This window comes from Microtus ochrogaster, linkage group LG9, assembly GCF_000317375.1.
Source record: "Microtus ochrogaster isolate Prairie Vole_2 linkage group LG9, MicOch1.0, whole genome shotgun sequence".
NCBI lineage: Eukaryota > Metazoa > Chordata > Mammalia > Rodentia > Cricetidae > Microtus > Microtus ochrogaster.
In genome coordinates, this window is record NC_022034.1 from 12,468,756 (window position 1) to 12,483,015 (window position 14,260).

The window sequence follows — 14,260 nt, forward strand, 5'->3', positions numbered from 1 at the left end:
GAGAGAGAGAGAGAGAGAGAGAGAGAGAGAGAGAGAGAGAGAGAGAGAGAGAAGGGCAGAGAAGAAACACCTTCCCTTTGAAAGGCTATTGAACACTAATTGAAAATGCCCACAATGTCAGGGTCTTTTCTAAGGAACACTGCTCACACATCTGTGTGTGTTAGCACTTTGGCCAGTGCCCACACCACAGGACCTGGTGGAGAGTCCGGCGTGCCGGCACATGCTGCCTCCCTGGGTTATCTGTCCCAGCTCCATGTGGGTCCAATTTCCTTGCATTCCCTTTACCCAGGTCAGGGAAGAATAGCTGTCAAATCCCCAGTGGAATAAAGAAAACCGCTTTCCTCCTGAGGCAGCAGTTTCAATTCACAGAGCACATGGCTAATCTACATATGTGAAGGTCACGGCACTTCAGTGTGGGGTTAGGAATGGAGGCTCATGGAAGGGGCCTTTCTTAAACATCTTGGCAGGATGCCCAACAAGTGAGATTGTTGAGAAGCAATCGTCAGCTTCTGGCAGCAGCCAGGGAAAAATATTTTGATCACGTGGTGCTATGCACACTACCTAGCGTGTTTCACGTGAAACTCTGGGAGGCCCTAGAAATCACCGCACACTGGAAACGACTCCAGCTCTCAGCGTCGCCGGCTCGACCATCGGAGTGTGTTTTCCTCTTCACCAAATACCCTTCTGTGGGCTTGCCAGCCACACAGAGGATAAAAGTCAGCACACCGACGGCCAGTTGACTCAAATATCTTTGCAACCATTCTTCAATGAAACACCGAATACTTACAAGGGCAAATATCAGACTAAAAATCATATTCCTGTAAGCTGTCCAAGCATAACCACCCTAGGAACATTCCTCCTCTGTTGCGTTCCTTTCTTCTCTCCCCCCCTTCAGAAGTCATAAGGCCTAGGGGAAATCACAGGAACTTCCAAAGACAACACACACCCCCTGCAGAATGAGCATCAACACTGTGTCTGAAGGGCTCACAGTCAATCATTCCAGTCTTCCCACACGCTGTGGCCACCAGGTAAAAGGACAGAAGCCCAGGGCGGTGGACAAGTCTCCTCCTGCGCTGGGCAATTCCCCAATAAGTCGGGGACCTGGCACCAAGGGGAAAGGGCAGTTTTCACAGCCAGCAAACTCCTAGCCTGCATGACTATAATTTCACCCTACTTAATTGATAGTGAAAATTAATTAGAGACCAGGAGATCCACTGTGGAAGTTGTCTACCTAGCAGCGTCTTCCCTCAGCTCAAAAGTTAGACGGTTATGAGGTCAGTTACACAATCTCTATTTCTAAGTAAGCAGCATAAGGAACATAAGAATACAAACTATTTCATTTAACTAATTGCCAATATTTATTTCCTCCGTAATCTGAGGGCAGCAGTCTATGGTAAGCAAAGAACATAAAGTTTAACGATTTACAAATATTCTCTGCATACCTATCTGCCCTGGTGTTCTACACCAACATCAGGCTTGAAACCTATGGACCACACTTCACACGTATTCGCTAATTGGGAGAGAAATATCAGGAAAAGAGTCTGAGGTGATTTAGATTAGAAATAAGCTTCAAATATTAACCTATTTGTTCTGAAAGGAAAAAACTGATAGACTGTTAAATTAACTACAAGAGAAAGAGAACAAACTCATTTAAAATCTTTATTGATGAGAAAACACACTATCTTGTCACTCTATTAAAATGTCCCTTTCACTGCCAAAGGCACCTAATCAAGTCCACACAAGAAGTCCCACAGGATTCTTTCCCATTCCTTGGAAGGGAACTACAGAGCACAGAGACAAAAGTCACTTGCCTGAGGTCACACAGACAATAAACAGCCTTCTGCAGCTTACCACTTCTGGCTCTTGCCCTTGTCTCTCCTTCCATCTCCAGCTCCATTTAGTTAATGAGAAGGACCTCCTTGCTTCTCCACACTCTGTGAAGTACAGCCCTAACAAAACTATTCCCATTCCTTTACCCTGTGCATAGCAGACCCCTTAATCAAGCGGAGTGGCTGGGGGCTCTCATCTCACCGCACAGTTTCAAGCACAGAGCAGGCTGCATTCTGGCTATGGCAACACCTCCTGAAGGCCAGGCACAAGACTGCCCAGAGAGGCAAAGTTACATGACCTGATATTAGGCCCTTCCTGCAAGAACACTCTGGACCTTTTCTGTTTATTTTTGAGGCAGGGCCTTACTTTGTAACTAAGGCTGTCCTGCAACTCACTAGGTAGCTCAGGCTGGCCTTGGACACCTAGCAACTCTCCTCCCAGCTGCTGGGCGTAGCCTAGCTGCAGAGTCATTTCTTTCGGGAGAACACATCACACAAATGATACTCAAGACAAAAATCCACACTAGATTCCCTTTCTTGCCAATACCATCACACCCAAGAATGACTTCCAAGTCCCTAAAAGAGTGAGCGCTGACTGTACAGGTTCCACTGATCTGAAAGTGAGCGACACATATCAGGACAAGCTACCAAGCACCTTTCAAATGTTTCCAAAAGGGCACCGCTTTCCACTCCTGCTTCGGGGTAGCACAGAGTGTGCCAGGCTGCACCATAGCAGCCTCACACGGAATACTTAGCTCTCGGCTTGGTTCCCCTCCCCTCTCCCATCCAGGGCTCCCCCAGTGAGCTTCCCCTAAGGTGGTATAGTTAGAGAGCTAAGATCTTTTGTACAAGATCTGAGGAGTATCACAGCCATTCACTGTGATTTGCATTCAGCAAACCCCCAGGAGTTTCTGATCATTCACCAGGGAGAATTATGCATCCTATGTTGTATTTACTCTTTGCATGGAAAACACCAAACAGCATTCGGCACTTGTTCATAACAGAATTTAATTTTGTCTATGACAGCTTTCTAAATCTCAGCATTAAAAACAAAAGGACTGGTGCTGGAGAGATGGCTCAGTGGTTAAGAGTGCACACTGCTCTTTCAGAGAGACCTGAGTTCAAGTCCTGGCACTCACAACAGGCAGCTCACAACTGCCTGTAACCCCAGCTCGAGGGAATCTAATATCTTATTGTGGCCTCCAGCGTCTGCACTAACACACACAACTACAAACAAACAAATATGCATAATTTAAAAATAAAGTATTCTGAGAAAAGCCATTAGCAGTCTCAGATTTGACATTGCATATTTTGATTATTTAAAAACACTCCTAACCCCTATACATAACAAATCATAATTTTGTTAGGAAACAAATCTAAGCAATAGTTCCAGTGAAGCTGAAGACAATACAAAAGGAAGCAAGCTAACTCAGCTAGTAAAGAACCAAAGCCCAATTACCCAGAAACGCCAAAACGCCTCGCTTATAATTTCTGAAAATTTGAAAATTAATAATCCTAAAAAGAAAGTAACTTTTTCAGAGGACTACCAGCAGCAATGACATGTGCTCACAGGGACCTCCAGACGACCTGAAATCCATCACTACACCCGTGCAATGCGGTCTGAGCAGCAGCAAGGTTCTCGGCTTCCCCTCAGCCTGGGAGCTTAGAGCAGAGACAGTGGTGGACCACTACTTGGAGCCTAAAAGGAGTGAAGAACTCTGGAGCTGGGCAGGGCTAAACATCACCTGACTGAAGGGTCAGCCCTGTCCTTGACCATACTGAGAAGTGAGACAGAAGCAGGTCCAGGAAGAGAGTCAGGCAAAAGTAAGGGTCCGGGGTTAACAGAAGGACTTCAGTGAAAGCCTTCAGCAACCAGTCTGAACATTCCAAATGGAAAATAAAATCCCCACGGAGGCCAGAGAGAATGAGTGCCCCGGCCCAACGATAAGCCAGGGCCTGCTGGACTCCCAGCCACAATCTCTCTCCACTAGGAGAGGCGCCTTGTGACGTCACCCTCTCAGGAACCCTAACTATCTCAGGACTGAAGACAAAGAATACCCCAGTCCTGGGGAGCTGAGCCTGCTTCCTCAGAAAACTACTAGCTTGGCAAGATTTTCCACTCGCATTTCCAAGGTCACCCATACCTCACTGGGCAAAGTAAATTTATTATTTAAAATTACAAATGAACTGCAAAAAGAAAATAAAAGACACAACAATGGATTCTTAATTTGGTGGGTAGCGTTTCAAAACTTAGATGTCAACTCCTGGATCAATTCTGGGATTCCCAGTCATGTCCTGACTGGGCTCTGAGGAGTGAGTGGTTGAACTTCTGAGATGCCATAGAGAAGAAAACGGGAGCTGCTGCTGAGAATTCTGGAGCCACCTCACTCATCGTCTTGCCTGGTTTCACTCCAGGACCTGGAGCAGTGGCTGTACTGGCTCAGCCAGCATCCATTATCTCAACAGTTCTCAGAAATACCCACAAGCGAAGGAGATTCCCAGGCCCGGAAGACTGCCTCTCTTTTTCCAAGAGTCCATGTGATGCAGAAGACTGAGAAAAAGAAAAAGGACCATTCTATGTAATGATTCGATTTTCCGGTTCTGGTTATCACTGTCTCTAACAGAGCATCGTTCTGCACAGGCACAAAGCCAGTAGTTGACTGGGAGAAACGGGGTCGCTAAATAACATCAGCTGTACCGGATCCACCTGCAATTATCAGTAGTTCCGAAATCCACCCCTTCCCCATACCAGGCCACAACTCTGAGGAGCCACACAGCTGCCGTTCACACTGCAGAAATGTGCCAAACACTCGCCATGCAGGTATGGCAGGGCAAGCCCTGGCAGCACTGGAATCAGCTGACAGGGAGCAGCAGGGGCCGCAGCCCCACGAACTGCCTACGACTACACAGCACTGACTAAAAAGGGGGCACTCAGTAACCAATCACCTGCAGCCGGCTGTTTGGGGCAGCCACATACCACACACCATCCATGAACGCTAAATGTTCACGTAGAAAATAATTGTTGCTTCTTCCCAGCACAGGAGCTCAGATAAGTCCATTTCCTCTCTAGGATCTGGTACCTTCTGCTCATAATTGAAGAGCTGACTGCATAACAACATCAACCGTATTAAAAAATAATCCTAATGTCCACCCTCTCTCCCTCCCCCCACTCTGTTCACATTAAAAATCTAACAAACATGATCAAAACATATTGTATGATAAAAACGCTTTAATAAAAATGAAATGATCGCCGGGCGATGGTGGCGCACGCCTTTAATCCCAGCACTCGGGAGGCAGAGGCAGGCGGATCTCTGTGAGTTAGAGACCAGCCTGGTCTACAAGAGCTAGTTCCAGGACAGGCTCCAAAGCCACAGAGAAACCCTGTCTCAAAAAACCAAAAAAAAAAAAGAAATGATCAAAACATTGTATGATAAAAACGCTTTAATAAAAATGAAAAAAAAGAAAAGAAAGGATCTAGCAAGCTTCTCTTCTGGAGCAGCCTTTACATTTTAGATCAATTGCTCTAATTTTTAAATTTAGCATTTTTTATATCTATTAGTACTTTTTTCATGAACTTCTGTATTTACAGAGGACTCAACACTAACAGCAGGGGAGCTGCGATCTGCCCAGTCTGCCCTGCAATCATGAGGACCTGAGTTCAATGTTCATCAACAACAAAAAAGCCAAAAAAGCAGCCTGGGGAGGGAACTCAGTTGGTAAAATGCTCGCCTATCAGGTAGGAAGCTCGGCATTCCATACACATACCACATAAGGTTACAAATATTAACGTGTGCCTGTAAACCCAGCCCTTGGGAGAAGTTTAAGTCATTCAGAGCACATAAGACCCTCTCCAGAGAGAAAAGAAAGGAGAGAAGAAAAGAGAAGAGAGGAGAAGGGGGAGGGGGAGGAGAAGAGAGGAGAGGAGAGGAGAGGAGAGGAGAGGAGAGGAGAGGAGAAGGAAAGCTGGGTGCTGAAGCACAAGGGAAGGCAGAGAGACAAGAGGTGGCCTGGGCTCGCTGGGCCAGCCAGTCTATTAGATTTAGTAACTTCCAAGTTCAGTGAGAGACTCTATCCCAAAAGATAATTCTAAAAAGGAAGATATTCAATGCCAACCTCTGGCCTACACACAAAAGTCCAAGCCCATGGCATAGAGACAGACATACAGACACCAGCAGGAGCTACAGCACCTAAGAGGCAGAGAGCAAAGAGAATACAGTATCTGTCACCTAGCCTGAGATTCACTCTGTGTCTGGGGTTGAGGGCAGTGCTGCCCGAACATTTAAAACAGAAAAAAAAAAAATCCGTGTAAATAATTTCCCCTAACACTACAAATATAAAACAAATGTGCTTTAAAAGAAGCTAAAAATGCAAAAGCAAGAAAAAAAAGCAAAAAGAGATGTGATCATGACAGTTTATTTCCACGTCCATACAGAGTCCCAGGTTTCAAGGCCTCCTGCTCTTTCATCCTGACAAGGGCAATTATGACTCCATGCCCAGTAATGACACAATCACACACTTCCAGAAAGACCAAATCCACGAAGTCCAAAAGTCACAGCGGAAATTAACAAATTATTTAAATTAAAAGGAAAACATTATTGGTACCCTAAAGGAACATGAGGAAGGCTTTACAAATGGACTATAAAGTGGCAGAACCAATGGTCCCTTAAAAACAAACAAACAAACAAACAAACAAAAGCAGTGTAATCACACCACACAGCCACAGCGAGCAAGGTCAAAGTTTGACACAAAGAACTAAAGGCAGCACCTCTGGGCTGTTTACGATGTGAAAAGTCTTCAGAGATGACAGCACAGGAATAAGATGTGCCCAGTGCCACCTGATTCTGCCTACAAGCGGTTAAACAGTAAACTCTATGCTATGGATGTTTCATCAATATATAAAGACACATATCTAAACACTTTTTTGGCAATCTATTCCAAAAAGGGAAAAGTATGGTACTGACATCCATCCAGGATTTTCTAGATTTTATCAAATATGGCTTCCCTTCCAGAATGGTTGAATATGGAATAACTTCTTGTCTGGCTCTCAGGGTTCATCTTTCCTCAAGGCCCAGAACACCTAAAAGCACCCTACAAGGGTTGACCAGCAGAGGCTGCACCTCACACAGTCACTCCCAAAGGACAGTCCTGCTTGACACATCCTTCCAGACCCTGCTGCCATCTCCCTGACTTTAAAAATGGAAATGATTGTCTCCCACGGATGCAGTCTGTCCTGGAAGTAAACATTATGTAAGAAACAAAATACAGTCAGCATTAATTCCTCTGTCAAACAGTAGCCTTCTAACACACTTGGCATCGATCCATGCGGGCGGAACCAAGTCTGGAAACAAGCCACTGGACTCGACTTAGATTTAAGTCACTTTTAAGGAGCAGTTGTTTAAAAGCATTCCCACTGAGCAGAGTCCTTGGCCAGCGCACACAAAGTCTTGGGTTCAATCTCAAGAATGCAGAAAACCAACTGTGGTAATGGCTCACACCAGGAATCCCAGCACAGGAGAGAAAGCATCAGAAGTTTAAGGTCAGCCTCTGCTATCCGCCAAGTTCCAAGCTAGCCTGGGGTACACAAAACTGTCTTGAAAAACAAAACAAAAAATACAAACAAAAAAAAAACACCTTCAAAAGTAAAATACATTTGAAGAAAACTTCCTGGGGACACACCTACTACACTTCAGTAAATTCACTCAGTATGATACTACACTAAGTATATATCTATTATTATATATCGAATAGTATATTTAGTCATATGTAAACCCAGGGTAAACTGAGTACAGTTCTAGAGACACTCAGGTAGTAACTAAATGGTACCTGCATCTGTTTCTAGTTGCTGAATTTCACAGCACATCAAGGTTTCAGACCAGAATTCATTCAATCACCTAATTAAACCAAAAAGGGTCAAGAGTCTTCTGCAAACAATCTCCAAACTGGGCCTGGCTATACTGTGTAACATCCGCATCTGCGATGCATAGACACCTTCTGGGTGGATGTACAGCCCTGCCCAGTGCTCCTCCCCCACACCACAGGGAACGAGGGAATGGGTCCTGGAATTCCTCACCCTCAAGCATGCGTACACAGCTTCAAGCGTGCATGCATAGCAAGTGTGCATACATAGTAATTGTGCATACATAGCATTCGCACATACACAGTAACCATGCATACACAATAAGCTTGTATGTGCAGCAAGCCTGTATACAAAGCAAGCATGCATACACAGCTCCAAGAATGCATACACAGCAAGCGTGCACAAACAGCAAGCATGCAGCATGACGTTCCCTGTCCAGAGAATTGCAAAAGCAAAAGCCTCCTCTGAAAAGAACACTCCTCTGAAAAGGCACAAACAGCCCCAAATAGCCCAGCTCCCAAACTGCCTAAGAAGTGGGTATGGCCCCTTAAGTAAAAATAGCACTGCTTTGGTGCCATAAAAATTTCATAACATCCATTTTGAAAATGTAAATACTGCAAAAAATTAATGGGATTCTTATTAATATTCATTTTCAGCTTCCCATAAATCTGTTGTTTTAAGTAACACACAGCAATTTTATCAAACATAAATATCAACCTCAAATTTACAAAGCTACATACAGCCAAAAATGAAAGTGGAATGAGCCAGAGAACACGGCTCGGAGCACGGGGCTCCAGGACCTGGGCAGCAACAGCTGGACACAGCAACGGCAAAAAAAAAAAAAAAAAAGGCCCGGCAATAGGTCAGCCAGCTCCCAAAACCTCGTGGCCCAAGGGCATCTGCACAGCTCCCAAAACAAGCTGGGAAATTTCACAGACCGGGAAAATTTTAAGTCAACCCTCCTGGGAAAGGACAGGGTTAAATAAAGGAAGGGATCACCTTCTGGATCTGCAGAGGGTGATGTGAAGTTGGTGTGTATCCTAGGGAAACGATGCTCCAGTTGTATCAGAAGACATCTTTACACACACATCAGCACAAATTATAAAGGGATATGGTCCATTAATGATACTGAACTAAAAACTAAACACCCCTACCACTCCTTAAAAGATAACTGTGTCCAGGAAGATTAGCAAGTCTTCCTGCAGCTAGTCCCCTATTTTTCAAATTAGCTCTCAAAGTAGAATTAATGGTGTTCTCATAGCAGAGTGAAGATGTCATTTTCCTCATCTCCAAAGAAGAAACGGGATATTCATCACTAACTCCATCAGTTAAAGTGCCCAAGCGTGATCTGGACTGTGCCCATACCCATGACACACTTCTCACACAACATGATATTGAGAAAAATGCAATGGCCAGAGCCTGGACAAAAAATGTATTCTTAAATACAGACAGACAAAACCAAAAGGAAAAAAGAAGGAAGGTTGTTTCCAATTACAGGGCAAAGGTAAAAACGTATACCCAGGAATAAATCTGATTTACTATAAATTAAGAGTAATTTTATACCAACTGCCTTGAAAATGATTACTATTATAAAAAAGTCAAAAATAAGTAATGTAAAAGTCAAGGCATCTAACAAAATTGAGCTATATTTTCATCTCATAAAACATAAAAATAAAAAACTACAGACTTTTTTTTTATGTGGGGTTGTCATCATGGGGTCTTAGGTTTGTTTCTTAAATAACAGGCCTTCTGTATGAAAAACTGCTCCTAAATTCACTAACTAGATAACAGCCATCATTTCTAGGCAAATATATAAACTGAGGCCGCCGAGATGTCTTGATAAGATGTGAACTGGCAGATCTCACGGAAGAGGGAAGGGATAACCCTTATGAGACCTTACATGGTCCTTACAGTTATTCTGAGGAATAAATAAGGAAGGATTCTGGGGCTTCCTACCTGGTAAGACTAAACTAACTGCTTTTTTCTAAAGGTAAATAGCACTTTTTATTATTATTATATTTTACTATAATGTATAAACTAAAGATAAAATATCATGCACAGAATTCAAGACAAATGTGTACTTCCTAAAAGTTTATGTATGTGGGCAGTCCCTAAGACTCATTTTGAGACTGCTATCTAAATACTTATTGCAAAAGAAAAAGGAAAGGGAACAAACTAAATCATAAAACGGTTTGTTTCCATCTTGAGAAGACCTTCCCCTCAACAGGAAGGTTTTATTCCTGGTGACAACAACAAAACAAACTGTCACCAAGCCATCTGCCTAGAATCAAAAATGAAACTAAAAGTATTAAAAGCCAAAAAAGATTTATTTTTCAATTATTTAATATGACTGCATTTTATGACCTATATTCTGGTATAATCTAATCTTATGGACAAGTGGCTACCTAGCCCAGTTATCATAGCAAATACTAAATACTACTGCTCTAAATACTACTGCTCTTCCAAAAGCAAAACAAACGGAAAAAAATGAAAGTGTAAAAAGAAGCATTCTGTTATCGGCAAGGTACCTAAGAGAACTATGTGAATTGAGGTCTTAAGTCTGTCCCTTTTTTCTCAGAGATAAAAAAAGCAATTCCCAAGGGCCACACTGAGGCCATAATGGACATGCTCATTCAAAGAAAACAAACAAACAAAAAAATACTTGCAATGATTGGTACCATTAAGAAATAATACTCTAAAAGCAACACGAACCTACAACTGCCTCTGACTTCCTCCCTTTACAGTTTACAAAGATGAGAATTTTAATTATAATATGGGCTTATTTTTACCAGGCTCCTCTTTCACATTTACTGTGTGGATCAAAAACAAAAACTGAAATCACGTTTTATTGAAGTAGCACTCCATGGACTACGTAGATTTGGAAACAGCAGATATGGGGTACCAACTAGGAGTCACTCAGTTACTTGTAAATTAATGCCTTTACCTAACAAATCTATCCTGATACACAACTATTATTAAAATACACCTTCCTAAAACAAATTATCTAAATACAAAGAACCATTGCTATTCCTTCCTAGCAGATTAAAAACCATCACAAAACTTCACAGCAGAAAGACGTGCACAGAGGAAATATTATTTGGAAGAAACAGTACCGACTACAACTTGCCTATAATATGCTTGCTCTAATTCATAAGCAGTTCAAATAAATCTCACGTTACTTAGCCTGACAAAACAATCAAGGGGAAGAAAACAACATGGGGGGGGGACTTCTATGTGCTACAAACCAACCGAGGAGCAGGCTTTTAGAATTTCGCAGAAATATTCATTGTCTCTTCCAGTCAATTGTTCTCTACAAAAATTAGTTTCATTTCATGGATTTTAAAATATGCCAATTCTAAGTTACACTCCTCCACATGACCAGCTTAAAATGTTCACAATTACAAGAACATAGATCACAGAAAAGGCATGGCTTCATTCTGATGTTAAGCTAATTAAGAATCACCAAATATATAGCTTTCTTCTGAGTTTAGATAATTAAACATCAGCAAGAAATATTACTGCAATGGAAATACTGAAATCTTAACGTATTAAACTGTGTGCTGATAGAATTAAAATATATTCACAGTTAAATCTGTTAAAAATCAGATTTTTATAAAAGCTCAACAAAGGCCAAACTGGTAGGACCTGTGCTTTAATTATTTCTCAATGCTCCTATCTTCAGTCTGCAATTAAAGTCCACGATAAATGTGATGTTCATATTGTAAGATTGCCATCAAAGACCCGAGTTTTATAAATGCCCAATACTGGACAACAGCATGTTTCTCTGTATCCAATCCTCTTACTACTAATTCTGATTCATAACAATTTAAGCTCTAAATAGTATTCAACCTTCCATCTGCTTGGAACACAGTTCAGTTATTATTTGTGGCAGGAATTTTTGTGACTGCACCGCTCCGCACTTCTATTTACATCAGCAGTGCTAAATGCCCAATGGTGAGAGGGGAGCCAATCAGATGGCAGATTAGATGTCAACTCAGAGGCAGCTGTCTGGAGACTATTACAGCCAGTTTACCTCCACAATTCAAATTCCAAACCTTGCAAAGGAGATGAAGTCAGTCTTTAGGCTCAGCCTACTAGCAAGAGACAGCGAGAGCGCAAGACACTTCCTAACATCGCTGTAGGACTCGGGCGACAGCACAATCAAGAAAACCCACATAAATGCGATCCAGAAAGATCCATTTTCACTGGCCTACTACCTCACTAGGGTTGCCGAATAAAAAATGAAGGTCTAACCCATGATCAAAATAAGTTCCATCGATCCGGAATCTATTCCTTCAACATTGCCTCCCGGTTGAAGGTGACTCCTTCCAGGCAGCCCTAAGCCCCATAATGGATCTCCCCGACTATTCTTAGGAACGAATCGATGTTATTTTACAATATTTCGCCTCCTCGTCGTTGTAAATCTGGGTCTTATTCCTGCTGGTAAACATCCAAACTCCAACAGCCACGGCTGTCACAAAGCTAACCTCGATTATCCCTGCCTCTACCTCGCAGGGGAATGGGAACCCGACCCGGGCCTGGAGGAGAGAGAAAGTTGCTCTCTCTCCGCGCCCACTCGGGGCACACCGTGGGCGCCGGCGGAGCCAGGCCGGGCCGCGGATCCCGGCGCCCCGAGAGCCCTCCCGGCGGGCGCGGCCTCGGGGGGGACAGCGGTCCTGTCCCGGGCCTGGCGAGGGCACAGGCTCGCAAGCGGTAGCGGGGGAGGGCGAGGGCCGGCCCGGTTCCCCGACCCCGCCAGCTCCGGACTCGGCCGGGTGGCGCCGCGCCCCCGCCACCCCCGCCAGCCGCCGGGAAAAGTACCCGGCGGAGAAAGAAAGTCAGGGCTCGCTCGCTCGCGAGGCCCGGGCGGAAGCAGGCCCGGCCGGCGCGGGGGTTACCTGGGATCTGCCCATGGTCGGTCCGGGGGTGCCGGGGCTCATCGCCGGGTGACTTCTTTGTTGCGCGGCCGCCCAGGCCGGGCTGGCAGCGGCGTACTGGGCGCCAAGGTCCTTGCCCAAGCCCATGCCCGCGGCCGCCTGCTGGCCACCCGCCGCCGCCCCCGCCGCCGCCGCCTGGGACTGGGGCTGCGACGGCGGCGGCGGCGGCGCGCTGGGGCTGCTGTAGTCGGGGTAGCTGCCGCCGTAGCTCCGCATCATGGGGCTGGGCGAGGTGAGCAGCTGGTTGAGGGTCGGCGTGGCCCCCGACGGGTGCTGGTTCTGGCCGGCGAAGCGCTGGAAGCCCCCCGCCGCTGCCGCCGCGCCGGCGGCCGCCTTGCTAAGGCTCGCGGCCCCGCCGCCCCCGGGGCCCATCATCATGCCGCCGCCCTGCTGCCGCGGGGAGCTCAGCACCCCGTACCCCGAGGACGAGCCCCCATAGCCGCCGCCGCCGCCTCCTGCTGCTGCCGCCGCCGCCGCCGCCGCGGCCGCCGCCGCCACAGCTCCGGCTCCTGCTGCCGCTGCCGCTGCTCCTCCTGCTCCTCCTGCTCCTCCTGCTCCTCCTCCTCCTCCACCTCCTCCGCTGCCTCCTCCTCCTCCGCCGCCGCCGCCCGCGCCGGGCCGGCTGTAGCCCGGATAATGGTTGTACTGGCTGTTGGGGTACCCTTCGTGGGAGTTCTGCAGGGGGTCCATGCTGCTGGGGGCCCCGGCGGCGGCAGAGGCGGAGTGCATCATCCCCATCCCGGGGCTTTGTTGTCCGCCATGTTGATCAAAGCAAGGCCCAGCGCGGCCGCCGGGGCCGCCGCTAGCAGGGGCAGCGCTGCCATAGTAATTATTAAACTCCGAGACGGCCGCCGGGCCGCCACCGCCGCCCCCGGGCAGGGCGACCGGCGCGGGTGGCTGCTGCGCGCCCAGGCCCGGGTGCTCATAGCGGCTGCCCGCCGGCTCCCCCATCTTGGGCGGCGCGTCGTCCTCGTCGCCCGGCTTGCTCAGCAGAGGCTGGCCCTGCGGGTCGGCCTGACTGCCCGCGGCACTGTCCTTGGCGCCTCCATGTTGCGGGTGCTCCATGTCCGGGCCGGGCTGGGGCGCGCCGCCGCCCGCGCCGCCCAGGCTGTTGTTGGCAGTGGGATGATGCTGCTGCGGCGGCGGCTGTGGCGGCTGCTGCTGCTGTGGCTGCGGCGGCTGCTGGAACTGGTTTAGCTGCTGCTGTAGTGCGTGGTGGTGATGGTGGTGGTGGTGGTGGAGGTGGTGGGCATGGTGGTGATGGTGGTGGTGGGCATGGTGGTGGTGGTGCGGCTGATGGGGCGGTGCAGCGGGGGCCTCGCCAACGGCTTTCAGTTTGTGGTTGGGGAGCAGCCCGGTCTCCATGGCCGAGCCGGGGCCCGCCGAGGAGGAGGAGGAGGAAGAGGCCGCGACGGCGGCGGCGGAGGAGGAGGACAGCGCGGTGGCGCTTCCACCCTCCTTGAGAGGCGCCTCGGAGCCGCCGCTCTGCGCGCTGTTGGAGCTAGCGGCGGCCGCGGCGCTCGCGCTATGGGCCATGTTCAGGTCGTGACGGGGGTGCAGGGGGTGGTGGTGCACATTATTCAGGCCGCCGTCGCCGCCCCCCACTATGGGGCCCGGAGCCGCCGCCACCGCGCCGC

At 47.3% G+C, this 14,260-nt stretch overlaps 1 protein-coding gene across 3 annotated transcripts in view; it reads right to left on the minus strand.

The window, feature by feature from the left end:
- Positions 1–14,237, minus strand: part of Arid1b (AT-rich interaction domain 1B) — a 357,068-nt gene extending 342,831 nt beyond the window's left edge. For all 3 annotated transcript variants that reach the window (XM_005363408.2, XM_026787331.1, XM_013352342.2), the window contains exon 1: positions 12,585–14,237. In XM_005363408.2, the coding sequence (XP_005363465.1) occupies positions 12,585–14,159 (1,575 nt within the window). In that variant the 5' untranslated portion in view covers positions 14,160–14,237. The remainder of the gene's footprint in view (positions 1–12,584) is intronic.
- Between the last annotated feature and the right edge of the window lie 23 nt (positions 14,238–14,260).